Genomic DNA, 20,618 nt, shown 5'->3' on the forward strand with positions numbered 1-20,618 from the left:
GTGAAAGGTGCTAGATAAATGCAAGTTCTTTTTTTAAAATTTTATTTTGATGGAACTTTCCATCGGAATAAATTTCTAAAAGGAGCCACCCAGTGAGCACCACAGGTGGCAGAAAATTCCAGAAGCTCCAAGTACTGGGTTTAATAAAAAAAAAGGCCAGCATGGCGCAAGTTTGCTGTGTATGCAGGGAAATGGGAAAGGACAAGAGAAAGAACACTGGAATAATTCGCAATCAGTAAACATTTTGTTAAATGCCCATCTTCAGTTTTACTGATCGATGATTCATTTGTCACAAATAGTTAACTTGGCCACAATTGTTTTCTTTCACCAAATCCAATTGAAAAGGATCTTTAATCTCAACACAAAACTTTTAAAACAAACCTTCTGTTTCAGAAACAGTAAAGAGCACTTAACTCATCGCAATTCCGTTTAACTTTAAGCCAACAGGAAATGAAGAATAATTAACATCTATTTTTCTGATGTAAGCCCCAGTTCTGCTCATTGCTGTGCAAATCTGGATAGGTATTGAAGAGAATTCTTTTGAATGAGCCCAGTAAACTTTGATTTTTCCAAACCTGTTTCCGAATTGTGGTTGCTGCCTTGTTCGACTTGCCCGCTTTCTTATTTCTAGTTTTCTCCTTTCCTCTCCTGAAGCCCATCCTGACACATAGTGGGGGCGCGGTTTCCCAGGCACTGGCCCACTGATTGCCCAAGTGCCCCATTGCCTTGTGTGAGCCTACACAGGGAGTGTTGGTGGACTATTCGACTGTGGGTGCATCACAGCCAAGCCTGATCCTGTCCTTATCTGAAGGTCACAGACACAAGCTCCTTCCTTCCCTATTCCAGAACACTGAAGCTAATAATAGTATCATTAGGTCAAGGAGACAGCATGTTGTGCTCTCTAAAGGGGGTTCCCTTGGTGCCATTGGCAACCACTGGCATGGCTCTACACCCATGGCTGGAAGCCAAATGTAAACTGCCAGGGTTCGCCAAGACCGACTGCCGGGCAGAACCAGTTTCTGCGATATAGAGTCCTGATGGGTTTTGGGTTTAGTTTCTGGTCGGCTGTGTTTTGGGATCCCACTGGCACCAGAACAACACAGGAGCGATCTTTATAACCGATAGTCTGAGCGTTCAGAAATCAGGCGACTGGTTTCTGGCCGTCCTTTTTGTCTTTGTGCTGCCATAATCGACACAATAGAGGGCATCGATTGCTGAAACACAGGGACAGGGAAAATAGATAAAGCTAAAGTATAAACATGTAAATACAACAACTTGCATTTGTATAGCACCTTTAGCATATTAAGACATCACAAGCTGCTTCATGGGAGCATTATCAAGCAACGTCTGACACCGAGCCACATAAAGAGATATTAGGATTGGTGGCCAAAGTGTTTGGTCAGAGGTCCTGAGGAGCGTCTTAAATAGAGGAGACAGAGGTAGAGAGATGGAGAGGCTTAGGGAGGGAAATCCAGAACTATGCAGCTGAAAGCATGGCTACCAATTGTGGAGCAATTAAAATCAGGGATGCATAAGAGGCCAGAATTGGAGATTGGAGGAGCGCAGAGGTCTCAGAAGGTTGTGGGGCTGGAGGAGATTACAGAGATAGGGAGGAGTGAGGCCATAAAGGGATTTGAAAACAAGGATGATTATTTTAAAATCTAGATTTTTCAATATAGGTCAGCAAGCGCAGGGGTGATAGGTGAATGGCACTTAATGCGGGTTAGGATAATGCATATCATACGTTTCTTCTGTGGACTCACTGGAGACCTATAGTGTGTCACTGACCAACCCCCCTCCCCTTCCCCTACTGACTAGGAAGGCCCCATGATTGATCCCTGGGCTACCCTGAGCTCAGCATCCCAGCTAGCTCAGTTGGTAGACAATTGGGCTTTAAATCCCAGAGTCGTGGGTGTAAACCTCAGGTTAGACATTCTGTTCTATACTTGAAAAGGAAAAATTTTCAGAGCTATGGAGAAAGAGCAAAGGGAGTGGAACTAATTAGATATCTCCGTCAAAGAGCCAGCACAGGCACAATGGGCCAAATGGCCTCCTTCCACCCTGTATAATTCTATGAGTTTGAATATGAGAATTGGCTTCAGTATGAGGGAAGGCGGAAAAAATCAGTTGCTGCTCCCAAACACAATCAGTGGCTCCTGTGAGCGTGCATGTGGATATTGGCAAGGATAGGACTGGGCTCAACTGCTGTACACTCGCCTTCATGGCCTATCACTGGGTAGCTGAACACTCATCAAGTCTTGTATCAGGTGGATAAGCTTGACTGAGTCACTGAGCAACCATGGCTCTGCACTGCAGCAGGAGAAAATGTAAGGGTATTGATAAAGTAGAGAGTTACAAACTCTCCCCAAAACCTCTAGAGTTAAAAGAAGGTGATATCATTGATATTATGTTCGTCTTTAATCCTTCACACTTTCTTTCTTAATTTCCTGTCTACAAAGGTTTATTCTTGACGTTTTGTTGTCACTGTTTGTTACAGTCTGACACACCAACTAATCTCATTCTCACTGTGAACATTTCCTAATCAGTGAACCCTCTGTCCTCTTGCACTTCACCAGTGACAGTCACACTTGACGCAAAATGTTGGTTGGTCCCAGATCCTCCCCCTTTCTTCAGTTCACATTTAAAACAAACAACATGGCTAATTACCTTCGCCACCTTCCCCAGAGCCAGATTATGAATTATAGAACATTTGAGGCGTACAGGTTATATAGTAGCACAGTCATAATGTTACTAGACTAGTAATCCAGAGGCCTGGATTAATGATCCAGAAAAAAAAAATGACAGTGAGCCACGCAAGGAGATATTAAGACAGATGAGAGGTAGGTCTTAAGAAGCGTCTTAAAGGAGGAGAGAGAGGTGGAGAGATTTAGGGAGGGAATTCCAGAGCTTCGGGCCCAGGCAGCTGAAGGCACGGCCGCCAGAGTTGAAGGAGCTCAGATATCTCGGGGGGGCTGTAGGGCTATAGGAGGTTACAGAGATAGAAAGGAGGGCAAGGCCATGGAGAGATTTGAAAACAGTGATGAGAATTTTAAAATCGAGGCGTTGCCGGACTGGGAGCTAATGTAGGTCAGCAAGCACAGTCAGAATTGTATTGTTCGCCCATACAGGAAGGCTAATGCTCAGCCAACCAGGTGACCAGAATGATTGGTGGCCACTGTTGGTGTTCCCCTCCTTCAGAGATACTTCTTTGAATTTAAAAAAATTCATTCACAGGATCTGGGCATTGCTGGCAAAAGTCTGGCATTTATTGTCTATCCCCAGTTGACCTTGAGAAGTTGGTGGTGAGTCAGAGAGCAGTTAAGAGTCAACCACATTGTCACATGTCGGCCAGACCAGGTAAGGATGGCAGATTTCCTTCCCTGAAGGACATTAGTGAACTAGATGGGTTTTTTATGGGTTTTGTTTGATAATGCTCCAGTGAAGTGCCTTGGGATGTTTTACTCTGTTAAAGGTGTTATATAAACGCCAATTGGTGTTCTTCACATTGCTAGGCTGTACAGGCTTCACCTGAACATCAGTAAATTCCTGGACACTAGAAAGGACGGTTAGGTGGTGAACATTGTAAATGTCACATTTGTTTGCTCCATTGTTACCAGTCCTGGAGAATCCGCGAAGAAAGTTCCACAGAACTGGAACCCACTCCCCTCTCCGCCTCCAAGCCCCTGTATATTGGAGAAAACATTACCAGTTAAAGTGATGCTCCATAATATAAAGGGCTGGGGGCGAAGGTAGTATGTGAGATGACTTTGCCACCTCTGATTTTCAGTGCAACAGTCTGTCAATTTACCTTATCTGCTTTGAGTCACCTTTCAAATAAATTGTGAGATCCTGTAAATTACTAAATTTAAGAGTCCATTGCTAAAGACACAGTAAATATCACCACTTTCACTACCAACTGTATCAATACATCAAAGAGGGACAAAGATGTGTTAATGAGAAATCAGCACCCATGTTAATGGAAATGACTCTCCTTGCTGTAATAACTAATCATAGTCAACAATCATATCCCAACACCAACTTAATCAAGTACACAAGCACGCGGCTGTTACCATGTAGTTTACATAGCCTCATTTCAATTCACAGTTTATCAGAGAACTGAGAGGTTATGCCTATCAGGAAAGATTGAACAGTCTGGGGCTTGTTTCTCTGCAGAAGATAAGAGTGAGGGGTGACCTGATAGAGGTCTTCGAGATTATGAAAGGGTTTGATAGGTCACTTGCAGGCGAGACCAGAAACAGGCGCCATAAATATAAGACAGTCACTGATAAATCCAATAGGAAATTCAGGAGAAAATTCTTTACCCAGAGAGTGGTACAAATGTGGAACTTACTACAACAGGGAGTAGTTCAGGTGAATGGTATAGAAACATTTAAGGGCAAGCCAGGTAACTGCATGAGGGAGAGAGGACTAGAAGAATATGCTGGTAGTGTTAGGTGTAGAGGGGTGGGAGGGGGCTTGTGTGGAACATAAACACATGGAACTGTTTCTCTGCTGTAAATACTTTTGAAATCTCTTTTCCACAGGGCTCGCCCCTCCCTATCTCTGTAATCTCCTCCAGCCCTGTAACCCTCTGAGATCTGTGTCTGGCCTCGAGCATCTCCAATTTTAATCGCAAAACCATGAGCAACCATGCTTTCAGCTCCCTGGGCACTAAACTCTGGAATTCCTTCCCTAAACCTCCCCGCCTCTCTACATCTCTCTCCTCCTTTAAGACATTCAGTAAAACCTACGTATGACCAAGCTTTTGGTCAGCTGTCCTAATGTGTCCTTGTGGGTCGGTGACAATTATTGCTGTGAAGTGCCTTGAAAATGTTTTACTACATTGAAGGCACTGTATAAATGCAAGTTATTGTTTTTGTTGTTGGCGTTCTCTTCAGCCTCTCAACCAATAATAGGCCGCTCTTTATGTACGTGTAGACACCGAGGGCTGGAAATTGATAAATGGCCCATTTTACACCTCAGCTGGCGAGTCCAAAATGGAGTCTTGGACCTCACATCAATAATTTAGGCACCTGTCGCACTTCCAGCCAGTTTGCCCATTTGAAGCAGATGAATTTTGGTTAAAATTACCCTCGTACAGTCTAAAATCACTCTTACAATCCATTAAGAGCAACAGCTAGCCCTGGACTGGGAGAGCTGGTCTGTGCTGGAGGGCACTGCACCCCTTTGTGGCACATGTGTCTGCCTAAAATTTTTCACACTGAATGCCCTCATACGGGTTGTGCAGTGCAATTGGAAATCAGAATCTAGGTGCTTTTGCTCAACAAACCAGACATGTAGGGCTGGACTTTCAATTGCCCGTGGGGGTAAGTTCGGGTGTGGGTGCGCTCTGAAAATAATGCACTAGGATGGCGTGTCAGTTTTCCTATGCCTCTGTGACCCGCTGGAATTTTTAAAGGGAGGGTCGGGAAGGTGAGAGGGATGCTGGCAACCTACATGGCTCCAATTAACTTGCTAAGTTAAGCTCGTTGATGAGCTTGTTAACAGGCTGGAGAGAGACAGATTCAAACTTTCAAAGGTAATAATTGGAAGAGCGAATGGTCTGGGACAAGTTAGTGCACAGCCGTCAGAGCACAGCAGGGAGCCATTGTTGAGTTTGACTGCTGATGAAAAATCTTGTATAAAAAAGGATAGTCAAACTGAATGCTCGTGCAGAAGCACAAAATCGCCATCGTTTGAGCAGAGCAGCCCGAGTGCTTGAGCAGTGAGTGTTTGGGCACTTGTGTGGACGTGAGGCTGCTGGCTGTCTGTTCTCTTGCCTGCTCCATTCCTCCAGGCAATTTCAATCCCATGAATGGCTGCTATTTGCCTTTTAAAAGCACCCTCCAGAACTAGTTCCCGCCCCCTCTCCACACCCAGCGCCCCTAATTGGGCGCCGAAATCGCCTCCAGGCCAATTCGGGCCTTTCCCTTTAATAATTGTGTCCTGGCACTGATACTGATGCAGGGCAGGGTCAGGACTGAGAAATGATCCAGCTGTCGGTTTCCTGACCCTAGATTGAAAATCCAGTCCTTGGGCCTGATTTTAATTCACTCAAAACCCATTCACTTAGACAGAGTTAAAATCAGGCCCTGGAGAGTGTCACAGAAGCCAAGAAAGAACAATGCAAGAACATGATTCTCTCACTTTTACCTTCCAAATTCTTTCTGTCCCTGCCTCCCCATTGGAATCTTTCTTGGCTCCCTCTGGTACAGCTCCAAAGCCCAATTACACCAATCTACGTTTTTTTCCTCTCCATGACTTCAGAGTGTTGAAACTGAGTCTTGACATACCTGGTAAAGAATGGGTTTTGATACGTGATTTCAAGACCCATTGTGGTGAGAATGAGGGAAGTACAGGATGCACAATTGGTTATGTGGGATCGCCTCTGCTTTACCTTCTTTGTAGAACATAAGAAAATAAGAAATAGGAACGGGATTTGGCCATACATCCCCTCGAGCCTGCTCTGCTATTTGATAAGATCATGGCTGATCTTCTACCTCAATTCCACTTTGCTGCCCTATTCCTCGATTCCTTTAGTGCCCCAAACTCTATCGATCTCAGTCTTGAATATATCAACAAGCATCAGCAGGCCTCGGGGAGAGAATTCCAAAGGGTCAAACTTCTCTTCAATTGCTCCTTTTTTTGGCAACACATTCCATATCAGGAATGCAGTGTAAAGAAGTGTGGAGACACTCAGACCCTGCAGTATTACATAGTGTTAGATGGAATATACAGCACAGAAATAGGCCATTTGGCCCAACTGGTCCATGCTGGTGTTAATGCTCCAGATGAGCCTCCTCCCACCCTATTTCATCTCACCCTATCAGCATATCCTTCTATCCCTTTCTCAGTCATGTGATTTCCCCTTAAAGGCATCAATGCTATTCACCCCCACATCCTAATCACAGTCTGAATAAAGAAGTTTCTCCCGAACTAACACAATATTGGATTTATCAGTGGCTATCCCAAATGTATAAGCCCTTAGTTTTGGACTCCCCAACAAGTCGAAACATCTTCAAATGTCAAAGCAAATGTACATGAATGCTATCCAATCTGAATAAAGTACATGTTCAGACTCTCATTAGTAGCTTTGTCCAGATACTTAAAACCTATATCAAATTCCAATGATATTTCAAACAGATAAGTGACAAACACAGAGTTTACACTATAGTCTAATGGCTGAGGTATACGGTAATACTGCTGAATTACATCAATTGTATACAATACAGAGAACAGTGAACTTACACCAATACACTTAACACTATAATCACATCAATGCTATTGCAGTATGAGGGAACAATCCATCACACACTCTGTATTAAGGTGCAGTTTCCTACAGTACTTGTTTGCTAGGTCATCCAGTTTGCTGGTTAACAGCCTCGATGCCTTGCAACTCAAACTGCTGCACCCTTTGCCATGGGTTGTGGCACAGCAGTGTCATGGGGAACAACCATAAGATGTCAATTGGAATTTCCTCCCGTGGTGTGTGTACTTCCAAAATCAACTAGAGTCTGCCGCCCTGGGACTCAAGGGGCCTCCGCATTGGTCAGTGATTGACGTACACAACACTTATTCAACATCAAGAATTGTCCAGATGTGCTGGTCTCAAGGCTTCATCTGAATTGGTTACTTTGTGCAGAGTTCAGTACTCGGTTACATATAATGTTGCTTGACAGTTTGTTAGAGGCAAAGCTGAGGTCTGTTCCGGTCCCTGGTCAAGTCAGAACATCAAGGTTAAGAGATTGGATCTTATTTTCATGCACTCTTCTCCTGATTGATCAATTGAGTCAGGTAATAAATCTTCTCCTGCCCTTGCACTTTGTTCTACATTGGTGATTGACACCCCACACTAGCAACCCAGCCCTTCACATAAGTCGCTCAATTAAATAAAACACTCCATCTCCAGAACAGTCAACACATGAGTGGCCGCCACTTCTAAGAGAAAAAAAAAACTCTTGGATAATCTCCCCGAGCTCTGGAAGGAGATGGCTAAGGAGGGAGGGAGGGAGAGGAATGGGATAGGAAGAATTTGGTCTTGTGATTGAAGCCTTGTGTGACATGGGGAAGCAGCAGTGCAAGTGTGAACCGTGGCTCCATGAAATTGGCTTGAACTGATTCACACACGGAAAATGACAGAGTTGAGAGGTTGTCTACCACGTACTGGGGCAAAAGGGAGTTTATTTCCTTCCTGAGTTCTGACACTTCATTGGGGCTGAGAAGAGCCTTCAAGTTGAATACCCAGAAGCAAAAGATAATTAAACCCCCAAGCAAGAGGTCTTCCTACAGCCCAGGATGATCACTCCTCCTTGTCTTAGCCACCTTAAGTGTCTACGAGTCCGCCAGGCAGAGAGCTTCCACGGCGTTGCTGAGCACATGTGACACACCACCGATGACCAAGAGGCGATTCTTAAAGACAATGCTGGAGCAGGTACAGCGGGCAGTGGGCATTGGTGGCAGGCGCTCCCACCTATTCTTGGCCGGGTGCAAGGCCTCAACTGAGCCTAGGACTGCCGGCTGATCACCTGAAAAACAGACACACCTGTTGATTCATCCTGGCCTCGCCTTCAGGATGCGCAAAGCTTTTAGATCCCCTTCCCCCAGCGCTGGCAATTACACAGTTAACCCAAACAGAAAATTTTGGGACTGAAAGGGCTGAGCAAAAATTCAGGGGAAGACCCGCATAGCATCTACGAGAATTACCTTGGCATCCAATATTTAATTTTTTTGTCCTCCTACCTGGTTTATTCCCCTCATGCTGAGGGAACTGCCTTACGCTGGGTAACGGTCCCCATGGAAATGCGCCATCCTATAATAACTCACCTAAGTGGCCATTCTTCATCTGTATGAGTTTAGGGAGTGAGTGTTGGAAGGCTATTCAACTGCATACAACATCACAGCCAACGAAAGTTCACATCACCCTCTGAAGCCCACATGCGTGCCCAGTCTTTGTAGAACGCAATGGCAAGTGGGAATCGTTACTGAATTAACCCCTTTCCTGGCTGATGAGCACTCAAATCGATTGTAATGTCCTCTGCTATCAGGACCTCTTACACTGATTGTACACTAACTCTATTTTTCCCACAACTAATACAGAGGGTGCCCCGTCCTTGCCCCCCCAACCTGATTCCCCCGCTCCCTGCCCACTGCTGCTATCCCCAGCCCTCCTGTCTCTTTTGTCCTGCCTGTACCCCTCCCCCCATCTCCTCCATGCTGGCCTGTCTCCTGCCTCCAACCATCCATTGCCCCTGTCCTCTGCCCCCGCCAATTTCCTGTTCCCCCCCCCACCCCGCCCCCCATACTCCCCCGCCCTGTGTCCTTCCCCCTGGCTGTTCTCAGATGCTGGTCACTTGTCTGCACCCAATCACTGCTGGAACAAGAGTGAAAATTCAGGCACACTGAAAAGAACAACAAGGTTTGGCTTACAATGGGTTGGATGAACTGAACCATTTTGAGATAGAAAGTATAAAGGAATACCGGTTGCTGGACAAAGGGTGAAAACTGCCCGCAATTGATTAGTGACTATTTGTGACTCCAGTCCTACACCTACATGGTTGATTCTGAACTGCCTTCTGAAACGCCCGAGAAAACCACTCAGTTGTATCAAAACTGCTGTAGCAGGATTACTTCCTCACACAAAATGGCAGCTATGGCTCCATGGTCAGTGCTCTCAATGCTGAGTCAGAAGGCTGTGAATTCAGGACCTGCCCCAGAAACGTGAGCACATAATCCAGGCTGACACTCCAGTGTAATACTGAGGGAGTGCAGTGCTGTTGGAGATGCCCCATCTACACTCTCTGGTGGACATTAAAGATCCCGTGATGCTATTCAAAGAAGAGATATTCATTGAAAATTTTGGGCAAGAGATGCAGGAGGAATATGAGGAAGCACGTTTTTACACAGCGGGTGGTAATGATCTTGAACTCGCTGCCCACTGGGGCGGTGGAAGCGGAGACGATCAATGACTTCAAGAGAAAATGGGATGGCCACCTGAGAGAAATAGACTTGCAGGGCTACGGGGATCGAGCCAGAGTGGGACTGACAGCATTGCTCCATGGAGAGCCAGCATGGACTCGATGAGCCAAATGGCCTCCTTCTGTGCCATAAATGACTCTATGTCTCTATAAAATCACTAAAATACCAATGGTCATTATCACCTTGCTAATTGTGGGAATTTGCTGTGTGCAAGTTTCTTTTCCTATATTATAATAGTGACTACACGTCAAAAAGTATTTCATTGACTGTAAAGTGCTTTAGGACATCTTGAGATCATGTAAAGTGCAACAGAAATGCAAGTTTTTCATTCCTTCAAAGAGTAATCAACATATAAATGGAATGAACTTCTAGGTAGGACATTGGAGGCAAAGGCTTTGATGTAATTTAACAGAGAGTTTAATGCTGTGTTAGGAAGACAAGGTTTTTCCTGATTAAACTGCCTATCTCATTTCTCTCTATCATTTGTCTCCAGGTCAAAATCCTGGAACTCCCTTCCTAAAAGCATTGTTGGTGTACCTGCACCCACCACATGGACTGCAGCGGTTCAAGAAGGCGGTTCACCACCACCTTCTCAAGGGCAATTAGGGATGGGCAGTAAATGCTGGCCTGGCCAGCGACGCCCACATCCCATGATGAATGAATTTTAAAAATGACCGTGTGACTGTTTTGCTTCTCTTTGCCTTTGGTAGCCTCTGCTGGTGACACCCTGAAATTGCACACCCTTAAAATTAGAGGCTGCAGACATTTCTTCAAAAGTAAAATAGAAAGAGGTGCTTCCTTCTCTCTTCCGCCTTTCTTGGGTCTCCTCAACCAAAACACATTCGCATTTGGGATGGTACATAGCTGCCTGCAACTGCAGCTTTTGTAGTGACAATCTGAAAGGAGTAGGGAGCTACTGAACGTTTCAAATTCCCTCACAGGTATTCCACTACTGGCAGATGTAGCTCAGTGGGTAAGCACTGTCACAGTGGAGTCAGAGGTGATGGGTTTAAGTCCCACTCCAGAGGCTTGAACACAAAAATCTAGGCTGACACTCCCAGTACCAGTGCTGAGGGAGTGCTGCATGGTCAGAGGTGCCGTTTATCAGATGAAACGTTAAATGTCGGCCCTCTCAGGTGGATGTAAACGATCCCATGGCACAATTTTGAAGAAGAGCAGGGGAGTTCGCCCCTGTGTCCTGGCCAATTTTTTTCCCTCAACCAACATCACTAAAACAGATATAAAAACTGAAAATGCTGGAAATACTCAGCCGGTCAGGCAGCATCTGTGGAGAGAGAAACAGAGTTAACGTTTCAGGTCGATGGCCTTTCATCAGAACAGATTATTGTCACATTTCTGTTTGTGGGAGCTTGCTGTGTACTTTACAACAGTGACTACACTTCAAAAAGTCCTTCATTGGCTGTAAAGTACTTTGAGATGTACTGAGCTTGTAAAGGCGCTATAAAAATGCAAGTCGTTCTTCAAATAGTGGTAGCCTTAATAAAATGTGACTTGAAATGATGGAAATACTGCTTGATTTTATACTTCCCTCACTACACTGTCTCCTCAAATATAGATATCCTTACTACTCAGTGGTAGCAGTCCTGTCGCCCTGCAGGGAGAAGAAGCCCAGGTGAGTGTCTGAGCCAAACACCAGGGACTCACAACCCTGCCTTCACACTCTTTGTAAAATGTATAACTTAAATGGTGACAATTTGAGTCACAAAGTTGGCATGTGGTTGGGATACATTACTTTGCATAGAGTCATAGAGAGATACAGCACTGAAACAGGCCCTTCGGCCCACCAAGTCTGTGCCGACCAACAACCACCATTTATACAAATCCTACATCAATCCCATATTCTCTACCACATCCCCACCATTCTCCTACCACCACTAGGGGCAATTTACAATGGCCAATTTATCTATCAACCTGCAAGTCTTTGGCTGTGGGAGGAAAGCAGAGCACCCAGCAGAAACCCACACGGTACAGGGAGAACTTGCAAACTCCACACAGGCAGTACTCAAAACCGAACCCGGTTCGCCGGAGCTGTGAGGCTGTGGCGCCACTGTGCCGTCCATAAAAAGTAGAAAGACCACAATCGGTATTATCAGTGCCTGGGACGAGCTCTGTTCAAAAGAGAAGGCTGAAGGGTGGCTTAAAAGAGGTCTTTATGAAGAATATGAAGGCATTACAAAAGGGTAGATGTAGAGATGATGCTTCCTCTTGTGGACGAGACTAAAACTAGGCGCAATAAATATAAGATAGTCACTAATAAATTCAATAGGGAATTCAGGAGAAACTTCTTTATCGAGAGAGTGGTGAGAATGTGGAACTCAATACCACAGCGAGTAGTTGAGGTGAATAGTATAGATGCATTTAAACACATTTTAAACACATGAGGGAGAAAGGAATAGAAGGAAATGCTGATAGGATGACATGAAGAGGGGTTGGAGGAAGCTCGTGTGGAGCATTAATACTGGCATGGGTCAATTTGGCCAAATGGCCTGTAATTCGATGTAAGTATTGGTGAGAAGATTCTGGACACTCATGCTAAAGACCAGGATAGTGTTATCAGGGCAGGATGGTCACAAGAGCCATCCAGATGGTGGAGATGATCCAGCCCATCTTAATTCATCCCTGCAGAACAACCCCACAGTCTGTCCCGTTTCTGCATCTGATTGTTTCCCAATGATTCCAGGGCCATCACCTCCAACACTCTGCCCAGCATCCATTCCAAATGCTCATCAAGTTCCCCTCCCATTAATTTTCTATATGAAGACTCTCCCAACATCTATTCCACCTGAAATGTGGTTATGTTACTGGACTCACTATCGGAGTCCTGGACTCATAACTCAGAGCTTGTGAGTTTAAATCCCAACAATGGAGTTTCAGAATTTAAATTCAGTTCATAAAACTTTGGAAATAAAAAGCTCCTATCAGTAACGGTGACCAAGAAGCTACCGGATTGTCGTAAAAACCCAACCGGTTCATTAATGTCCTTTAGAGAAGGAAACCCACTGTCCTAACCCAGTCTGGCCCACACCAACGTGGCTGACTCTTAACTGCCTTCTGTAGTGGCCAACAAATCACTCTGTTGTATTAAACTTTCTCAAGGGCAAATAGGGATGTGCAATAAATGCCAGGCTTTCCAAACCCATGACCTCTACCAACTAGAAGGACAAGGACAACAAATGCATGGGGACACCAGCACCTGCAAGTTCCCCTCCAAGTCACACACCATCCTGACTTGGAACTATATCGCCGTTCCTTCACTGTCGCTGGGTCAAAATCCTGGAACTCCCTTCCTAACAGCACTGCGGGTGTACCTACCTCACATGGACTGCAGCGGTTCAAGAAGGCAGCTCACCACCATCTTCTCAAGGGCAATTAGGGATGGGCAATAAACGCTGGCCTGGCCAGCGATGCCCACACTCCTTGAATGAATGAATTTTCAAAAAAAATCCCAAGAATTAATTTTTTTTAAAACAGGTACAGAACAAAATCCAAATGCTTTCTTAGAGGCAAGCGAGAAAACTCAACTCATAATAGCTCAAGCACCATCTAGTGACTGGATGTATGTGGAGCATCAGCAAGAGACTAGGAAGCCAGTCAGCCCAGGTTGTAAACTTGGAATGCCACATGATACAGGAGGACCTTAACATTGTACAAAAGGTGGAACAATATTCCAATAGGATAAGTGAGGGACTTACCTAGACCTCCAGCCACTATCACCCTGCCTCGGAGATAGGCAGCCACAAAGTCTGCTCTCCTCTTCTTCATGTTTAACCGACGCTCCGTCTTCATCCAGCCTCCTGGTTAGTAAATGGGCAAGGTCAGCAAAACATGAAGGGGAGAGAGAGAGGGAGAAGGGGAAAATATAGGTCAGACAATTGGTGAGAGAGAACATTAGAAATAGGGGCAGGAGTAGGTCACATGGTTTACTAGATTGATACCTGGAATGAGCAGGTTGTCTTATGAGGAAAGGTTGGACAGATTGGGCTTGTTTTCACTGGAGTTTAGAAGAGTGAGGGGAGACTTGATTGAAGTTTATTAGATCCTGAACGGTCTTGACAAGGTGGATGTGGAAAGGATGTTTCCTCTTGTGGGTGAGTCCAGAACTAGGGAGCACTGTTTTAAAATTAGGGGTCACCCTTTTAGGACAGAGATGAGGAGAAATTTTTTCTCTGAGGGTTGTGCGACTTTGGAATTCTCTGCCTCAGAAGGTGGTGGAGGCGGGGCCATTGAATAATTTTAAGGGTGCGGTAGATAGATTCTTGTTAGGCAAGGGCATCAAAGGGGGGTCGTTGGGAGTGTGGAATTTGAGACAAACAGATCAGCCATGATTTTATTAATAGGCGGAGCAGGCTCGAGGGGCTGAATGGCCTACTTCTGCTCCTAATCTGTATGGTCACATGGTATCTTGAGCCTGCTCCGCCATTCAATAAGATCATTGCTGGTCTTTGAAATCAACTCCACTTTCCTGCCCTATCCCATATCCCTGACTCCCTTAGTATCCAAAAATCTATCAATCTTAGTCTTGAATATATTCAATGACTGATAATCCACTGCCCTCTGAGGTAGAGAATTCCAAAGATTCACAAATTTCTAACTGAAGAAATTTCTCTTCACCTCAGTCCTAAATGGCCGATCCCCTATTCTGAGCCTATAGCCCCTAGTTCTAGATTCTCCAACCAGGGGAAACAGCCTCTCAGCATCTACCCTGTCAAGCCCACAAAGTATTTTATACATTTCAATGTGATCACCTCTCATTCTTCCAAACTCCAGAGAGTATAGACCCATTCTACTCAAACTCTTCTAACAAGACAACCCTCTCATCCCAGGACTCAATGTAAAGTCATAGAGAGATACAGCACCAAAACAGGCCCTTCGGCCTAACGAGTCCACACCGACACTCAACCACCCATTTATACTAATCCTACATTAATCCCATTTTTTCCCCTCAATTCTCCTACCACCTACCTACACTAGCGCCAATTTTTACAATGGCCAATTTACCAATCAACCCGCAAGTCTTTGGCATGTGGGAGGAAACCGGAGCACACGGAGGAAACCCACGCGATCACGTGGAGAACTTGCAAACTCCGCACAGGCAGAACCCAGAACAGAACCCAGGTCGCTGGAGCTGTGAGGCTGCGGTGCTAGCCAAGAATATTGAATGCTCGTACATCAGAAGCAGGCCGAGGAAGTACCAGGATTGATGTCCAGTCTGTATTGAGCGAGCTTCTCACAGGTGGGGCACTGAAACTGACCATGACCGCATCAGGTCGAGGAAGAGGGAAGGACAAAGTTCCTGCTTCCAATCGCTATTTAGTGATCCCGCTAGTAAATGTGCCTGAATGGATGTCATGTTTGAGCAGGATTAGGCTCCCCCTCCATTGCTGAACAGCCTGTGCAAACTCAATGGTAAGGGGATTCCACAGGCAGAGGGAAGTTATTCCCTCTGGTGGGGGCATTCAGAACATGGGGATATAATGTTCAAATTAGAGCTGGGCCATCTAGGAGTGAAATCAGGAAGGACTTTTCCACACAAAGGGTAGTGGAAATCTGGAACTCTCTCCCGCAATAGACTAAGGATGCTGGGGGACTATCAGAGCTTTCAAGTCTATGATGGATGGAATTTTCTTCAGTAATGGTATCAAGGGATATAGAGAAATGGCTGGTAAATGGAGTTGAGCTACAATCTGCAATGATCTATTTGAATGATGGAACAGACTTGAGGGGCTGAATGACCTACCTCTGTTCCTATTATTTAAGCATACTCAAGGTATCCCAGCTAGACTCATCACATCGACTATCTAGGTGGAAATCCCAATAACTGAGCATAAACCACAGGTTTAAAGCAACCATATACAGTGCATAATATCCTCACGTCCCTTAGCAGTCCCTTTATTTATGAGTTGATTGACATTCCATTCACCGTCTTAACCATCCACTCCCTCCACCACTGGTGCAGCGTGTCTGCTGTGTGTATCATCTACAAGATGCACTCACCGAGGCTTCTTCAACAGCACTTCCTAAACCCCACAACCTCCATCACGTAGGAGGACAAGGGCAGGAGCACCACCACCTGCAGGTTCACCTTCTACACTCTTGACTTGGAACTCTATCACCATTCCTTCATCGTCTCTGGATCAAAATCCTGGAACTCCCTCCCAAACAGCACTGTGGGTGTGCCTACACCACATAGACTGCAGTGATTCAATAAGGCAGCTCACCACCACCACCTTCTCAAGGGCAATTTGGGATGAGCAATAAATGCTGGTCTTGCCAGCAATGCCCACATCCCAAAAGTGAATAAAAAACCAACTCCAGGTGTCACCTACTCTCTATCGGTTACGCATAGATACATTCAAATTTTCCGTGAGCTTGATCTCTACTCACTGGGGTGGTGCTCTCTTCAGGGAGGCCCATACATACCCTGCTCAATGTCAAACACGTCCACAGTCCTGACAAACTTGGGCATCTTGTAGCCTCGAGCCTGTTTCAGGCCTCCTAGACTAAAGAAGCTCTTCTCGGTCATCACACAGCTGGAGAAGGCTCGCCGGCCTGGAATGCTAGGAAACCTGGTCCATGTCTTTGCCTCAATGTCGTAGACTTCAAAGGCGGTGACTGGGTTCTTTGCTTGTCGCCCACCTGTCACAGCAGAAACACACATTATTTCAGTAGAAACTGTTCTATCACATCATCACATTGCAGGATTTCATGGTCGCAGATGCCAAAACTGAAACCCTTCAGGAGAAGAGGGAAGAGAAAGGTGAGGAAAAGGAGGATTGAAACTGCTCAAGGGCAACTTTAAAGTAGACACTCCCAGTGCAGTACTGAGGGAGGGCTGCATTGTCAGAGGTGCCATCTTTCAGATGAAGCATTAAACTGAGAACCCATTAGTCCTCTCAGGTGGATGTAAAATATCCCATGGCACTATTTCGAAGAAGAGCAGGGGCGCTCTCCTAGGTGCCCTGGCCAATATTTATCCCTCAATCAACATTAATATGATCATTATCATATCTGGGGAGGCAGGGTGAGTGTGAAATGCATCCAATGGTGAAAATTTGAGACCCAGGCTATTTAACCCCGAGCTTGGAATGGGCAGGAACTTACCTCTGGACAATCAGCTGGTCCCTGGCCTTCCAAGCACAGGAAGGTAGGTTTGGAGTAGCAGCTACCAGCAGGGTCTCATGAACAGGAAAGGGAGAGTCCGGGGCAGGGGAGGCCGAGACTTTTCTTGTGGGAAATGGAGAGGTGTTCCCACTCCTTCCCAGAACCACAAAGGAAGGCAAAATAAAATTACCTCTTTCGAAATCTTCATCGTCCTGGCAGGTCCTGACTCTCATTAGCCTGGTGGGAAAGCCCTGGAGATTTCCCCCTGCTCAGGCTGGTACAGATCACCTATGACCTTACTGAATGTCAGAGCAGGCTGAATGACCTACTACTGTTCCCAATGTTCTGATATAAATCGAGCGGTTGTGATTAGATGAGGAACCAACGGAGTAGAGAAGGGGAAGGGAGAAACGTTTAAAATTCAACAGATCTCAGGACACTCACACTATGCTAACCACAGGCTATCACAGGAGACACACCACCTCTCAATGGTTACAAAAATCTAGGCTGGCACTCCCAATGTAGTAATGAGGGAATGCTATACTGTCAGAGGTGCCATCTTTTGAATGAAATGCTAATCCAGGGCCCCGCCTGCTCTCTCAGGTGGTCTTGAAAGATCCCATGGCATTGTTTTCAAGAAGAGTGGTAGAGTTATTCCTCAACCAACATCATGAAAACAAATTATCTGGTCAGTACCTCATTTTTAAAATTCTTTCATGGGGTGTGAGTGTTGCTGGCAAGGCCAAAATTTATTGCCCATCCCAATTACCCTTGAGAAGGTGGTGGTGAGCTGTCTTCTTGAACCGCTACTGTCCATGTGGTGTTGGTTACACCCACAGTGCTGTTAGGAAGGGAGTTCCAGGATTTTGACCCAGTGACAGTGAAGGAACGGCGATATAGTTCCAAGTCAGGATGGTGTGTGACTTGGAGGGGAACTTGCAACTGGTGGTGTTCCCATGCATCTGCTGCCCTTGTCCTTCTAGGTGGTGGAGGTCGCGGGTTTGGAAGGTGCTGTCGAAGGAAGCTTGGCGAGTTGCTGCAGTGTATCTTGTATATGGTGCACACTGCTGTGACTGTGTACCAGTGGCGGAGGGAGTGAATGTTTGTGGATGGGGTGCCAATCAAGCGGGCTGCTTTGTCCTGGATGGTGTTGAGTGTCTTGAGTGTTGTTGGAGCTGCACCCATCCAGGCAAGTGGAGAGTATTCCATCACACTCCTGACTTGTGCCTTTTAGGTGGTAGACAGGCTTTCAGGAGTCAGAGGTGAGATACTCGCCACAGAATTCCCAGCCTCTGACCTGCTCTTGTTACTTGCATTCATCGCTGTTTGTGGGTCCTTGCCATGTGCAGATTGCCTGCTGCATTTCCTATACTACAACCGTGACTCCACTTTAAAAGTACTTCAGTGAAAGATGCAATATTAATGCAAGTTTTTATTAATGTTGCAGGATTTACCAAATACGTGGATCTTGCTGCCTCGAAGGAAAGTACTGGCTGCATATCTAGGTGTTGGCATTGGAGGGAGTGAGAGCCAGATGTCCTTCATGATATCGTATTGCTGGAGATTGGCTTGTGGATACATGTCTGATCCCATTCCACCCACCGCGTACACTCGGCAGTCTGCAATTACACAAGTCAGGGAACTCATTGCAAGTTTCAATATCATTCACCAGCTATGCAACGTGCTTAAAACATGCACCCCCACCCTCCTCTCTAGTGGAGCTGACCAATGATAGCTCTTTGCCCTCACCCTGCCCCCTCACCCCCACGAATGGCCCATCTTTCTATCTGAATTTAGACAGTGGGCTATTGGGCCACAGACCTAATCCAACCGGATCCAACTGGATCCTCCCACATGTAAAGTGAAGAAGGAAAGAATTTGCATTTATATAACACCTTTATGACTCCAAAGCACTTTGCAGCCAATGTAATATTTTTTGAAGTGTAGTCACTGTTGAATGAAACACGGCAGGCAATTTGTGTTCAAGTCTATGGGGTGGATCTTGAACCCACAATCTTCTGCCTCAGGGGGAGAGTGTTACCCACTAAGCCACAGCTGGCACCTTGCAGGGAAAATACAAAGCCACTGAGGAGAGAATGGGGCTGTGGGATTAACCTGGATCACTCCACTCCGCTAATCTTAAGGAATGAAGCCAGACAAGTGGTACAAATGTCAGTGGGGGAGCATTTCGGGGATAGTGACCATAACTCTGGAAGATTTAAGGTGGTTATGGAAAAGGACAAAGATGGACCGGAAATAAAGGTACTGAATTGGGGGAAAGCTAATTTCAATATGATAAAACAGGATCTGGCCAAAGTGCACTGGGAGCAGCTACTTGTAGGAAAGTCTACATCAGACCAGTGGGAGTCATTCAAAGAGGAGACAGTGAGAGTTCAGAGCCAACATGTACCCGTTAAGGTGAAGGATAGGACCAACAAGTCCAGGGAAACCCTGGATGTCAAGGGATATAGAGGATTGGATAAGGAAAAAAAAGGAGGCTCGTGGGAGATTCAGAGCGCTGAAAACAGTGGAGGCACTAGAGGAGTATAGAAAGTGTAGCGGGGTACTTAAAAAAGTAAATAGGAGAGCAAAGAGGGGGCATGAAAAAACACTGGCAGACAAGATAAAGGAAAATCCCAAGGCATTTTCTCAGTATATTAAGGGCAAGAGGATAACCAGGGAAAGAGAAGGGCCCATTAGGGACCAAAGTGGCAATCTGTGTGTGGAGCCAGAGGACATAGGTGAGGTTTTAAATGATTACTTTTCATCTGTGTTCACTATGGAGAAGGACAATGTAGGTGTAGAGATCAGAGAGGGGGATTGTGATATACTTGAACAAAATAGCATTGAAAGGGAGGAGGTATGAGCAGTTTTAGCGGGCTTAAAAGTGGATAAACTCCCAGGCCCAGATGAGATGTATCCCAGGCTGTTATGTGAGGCAAGGGAGGAGATTACAGGGGCTCTGACACAAATTTTCAAATCCTCTCTGGCCACAGGAAAGGTACCAGAGGACTGGAGGACAGCGAATGTGGTGCCATTATTCAAGAAGGGTATCAGGGATAAACCAGGTAATTACAGGCCAGTGAGTCTGACATCAGTGGTTGGGAAACAATTGGAAAAAATTCTGAGGGACAGGATTAATCTCCACTTGGAGAGACAGGGATTAATCTGGGATAGTTAGCATGGCTTTGTCTGGGGGAGATCGTGTCTAACAAACTTGATTGAATTTTCCGAGGAGGTGACTAGATGTGTAGATGAGGATAAAGCAATTGATGTAGTCCACATGTACTTCAGTAAGGCTTTTGATAAGGTCCCGCATGGGAGATTGGTTAAGAAGGTAAGAGCCCATGGGATCCAGGGCAATTTGGCAAATTGGATCCAAAATTGGCTTAGTGGCAAGAGGCAGAGGGTAATGGTCAAGGGTTGTTTTTGCGATTGGAAGCCTGTGACCAGTGGTGTACTGCAGAGATCGGTGCTGGGACCCTTGCTGTTTGTGGTGTACATTAATGATTTAGACGTGA

General features: G+C 45.7%; 1 protein-coding gene across 6 annotated transcripts in view; it reads right to left on the reverse strand.

Moving 5' to 3' along the window:
• Positions 1-293: 293 nt before the first annotated feature.
• The window catches only part of klhdc8a (kelch domain containing 8A), a 40,571-nt gene continuing 20,246 nt past the window's right edge, over positions 294-20,618 (reverse strand). For 5 of the 6 annotated variants that reach the window (XM_068057469.1, XM_068057466.1, XM_068057465.1 and 2 more), the window contains 4 exons: positions 18,552-18,716; positions 16,417-16,632; positions 13,689-13,790; positions 294-8,525 (listed from right to left, as the gene is read on the reverse strand). In XM_068057469.1, coding sequence (XP_067913570.1) covers positions 8,332-8,525; positions 13,689-13,790; positions 16,417-16,632; positions 18,552-18,716 — 677 coding nt within the window. In that variant the 3' untranslated portion in view covers positions 294-8,331. The remainder of the gene's footprint in view (positions 8,526-13,688; positions 13,791-16,416; positions 16,633-18,551; positions 18,717-20,618) is intronic. The other variant, XM_068057470.1, reaches the window with a different exon arrangement.

This window comes from Heterodontus francisci, chromosome 25 (genome assembly GCF_036365525.1).
Source record: "Heterodontus francisci isolate sHetFra1 chromosome 25, sHetFra1.hap1, whole genome shotgun sequence".
NCBI lineage: Eukaryota > Metazoa > Chordata > Chondrichthyes > Heterodontiformes > Heterodontidae > Heterodontus > Heterodontus francisci.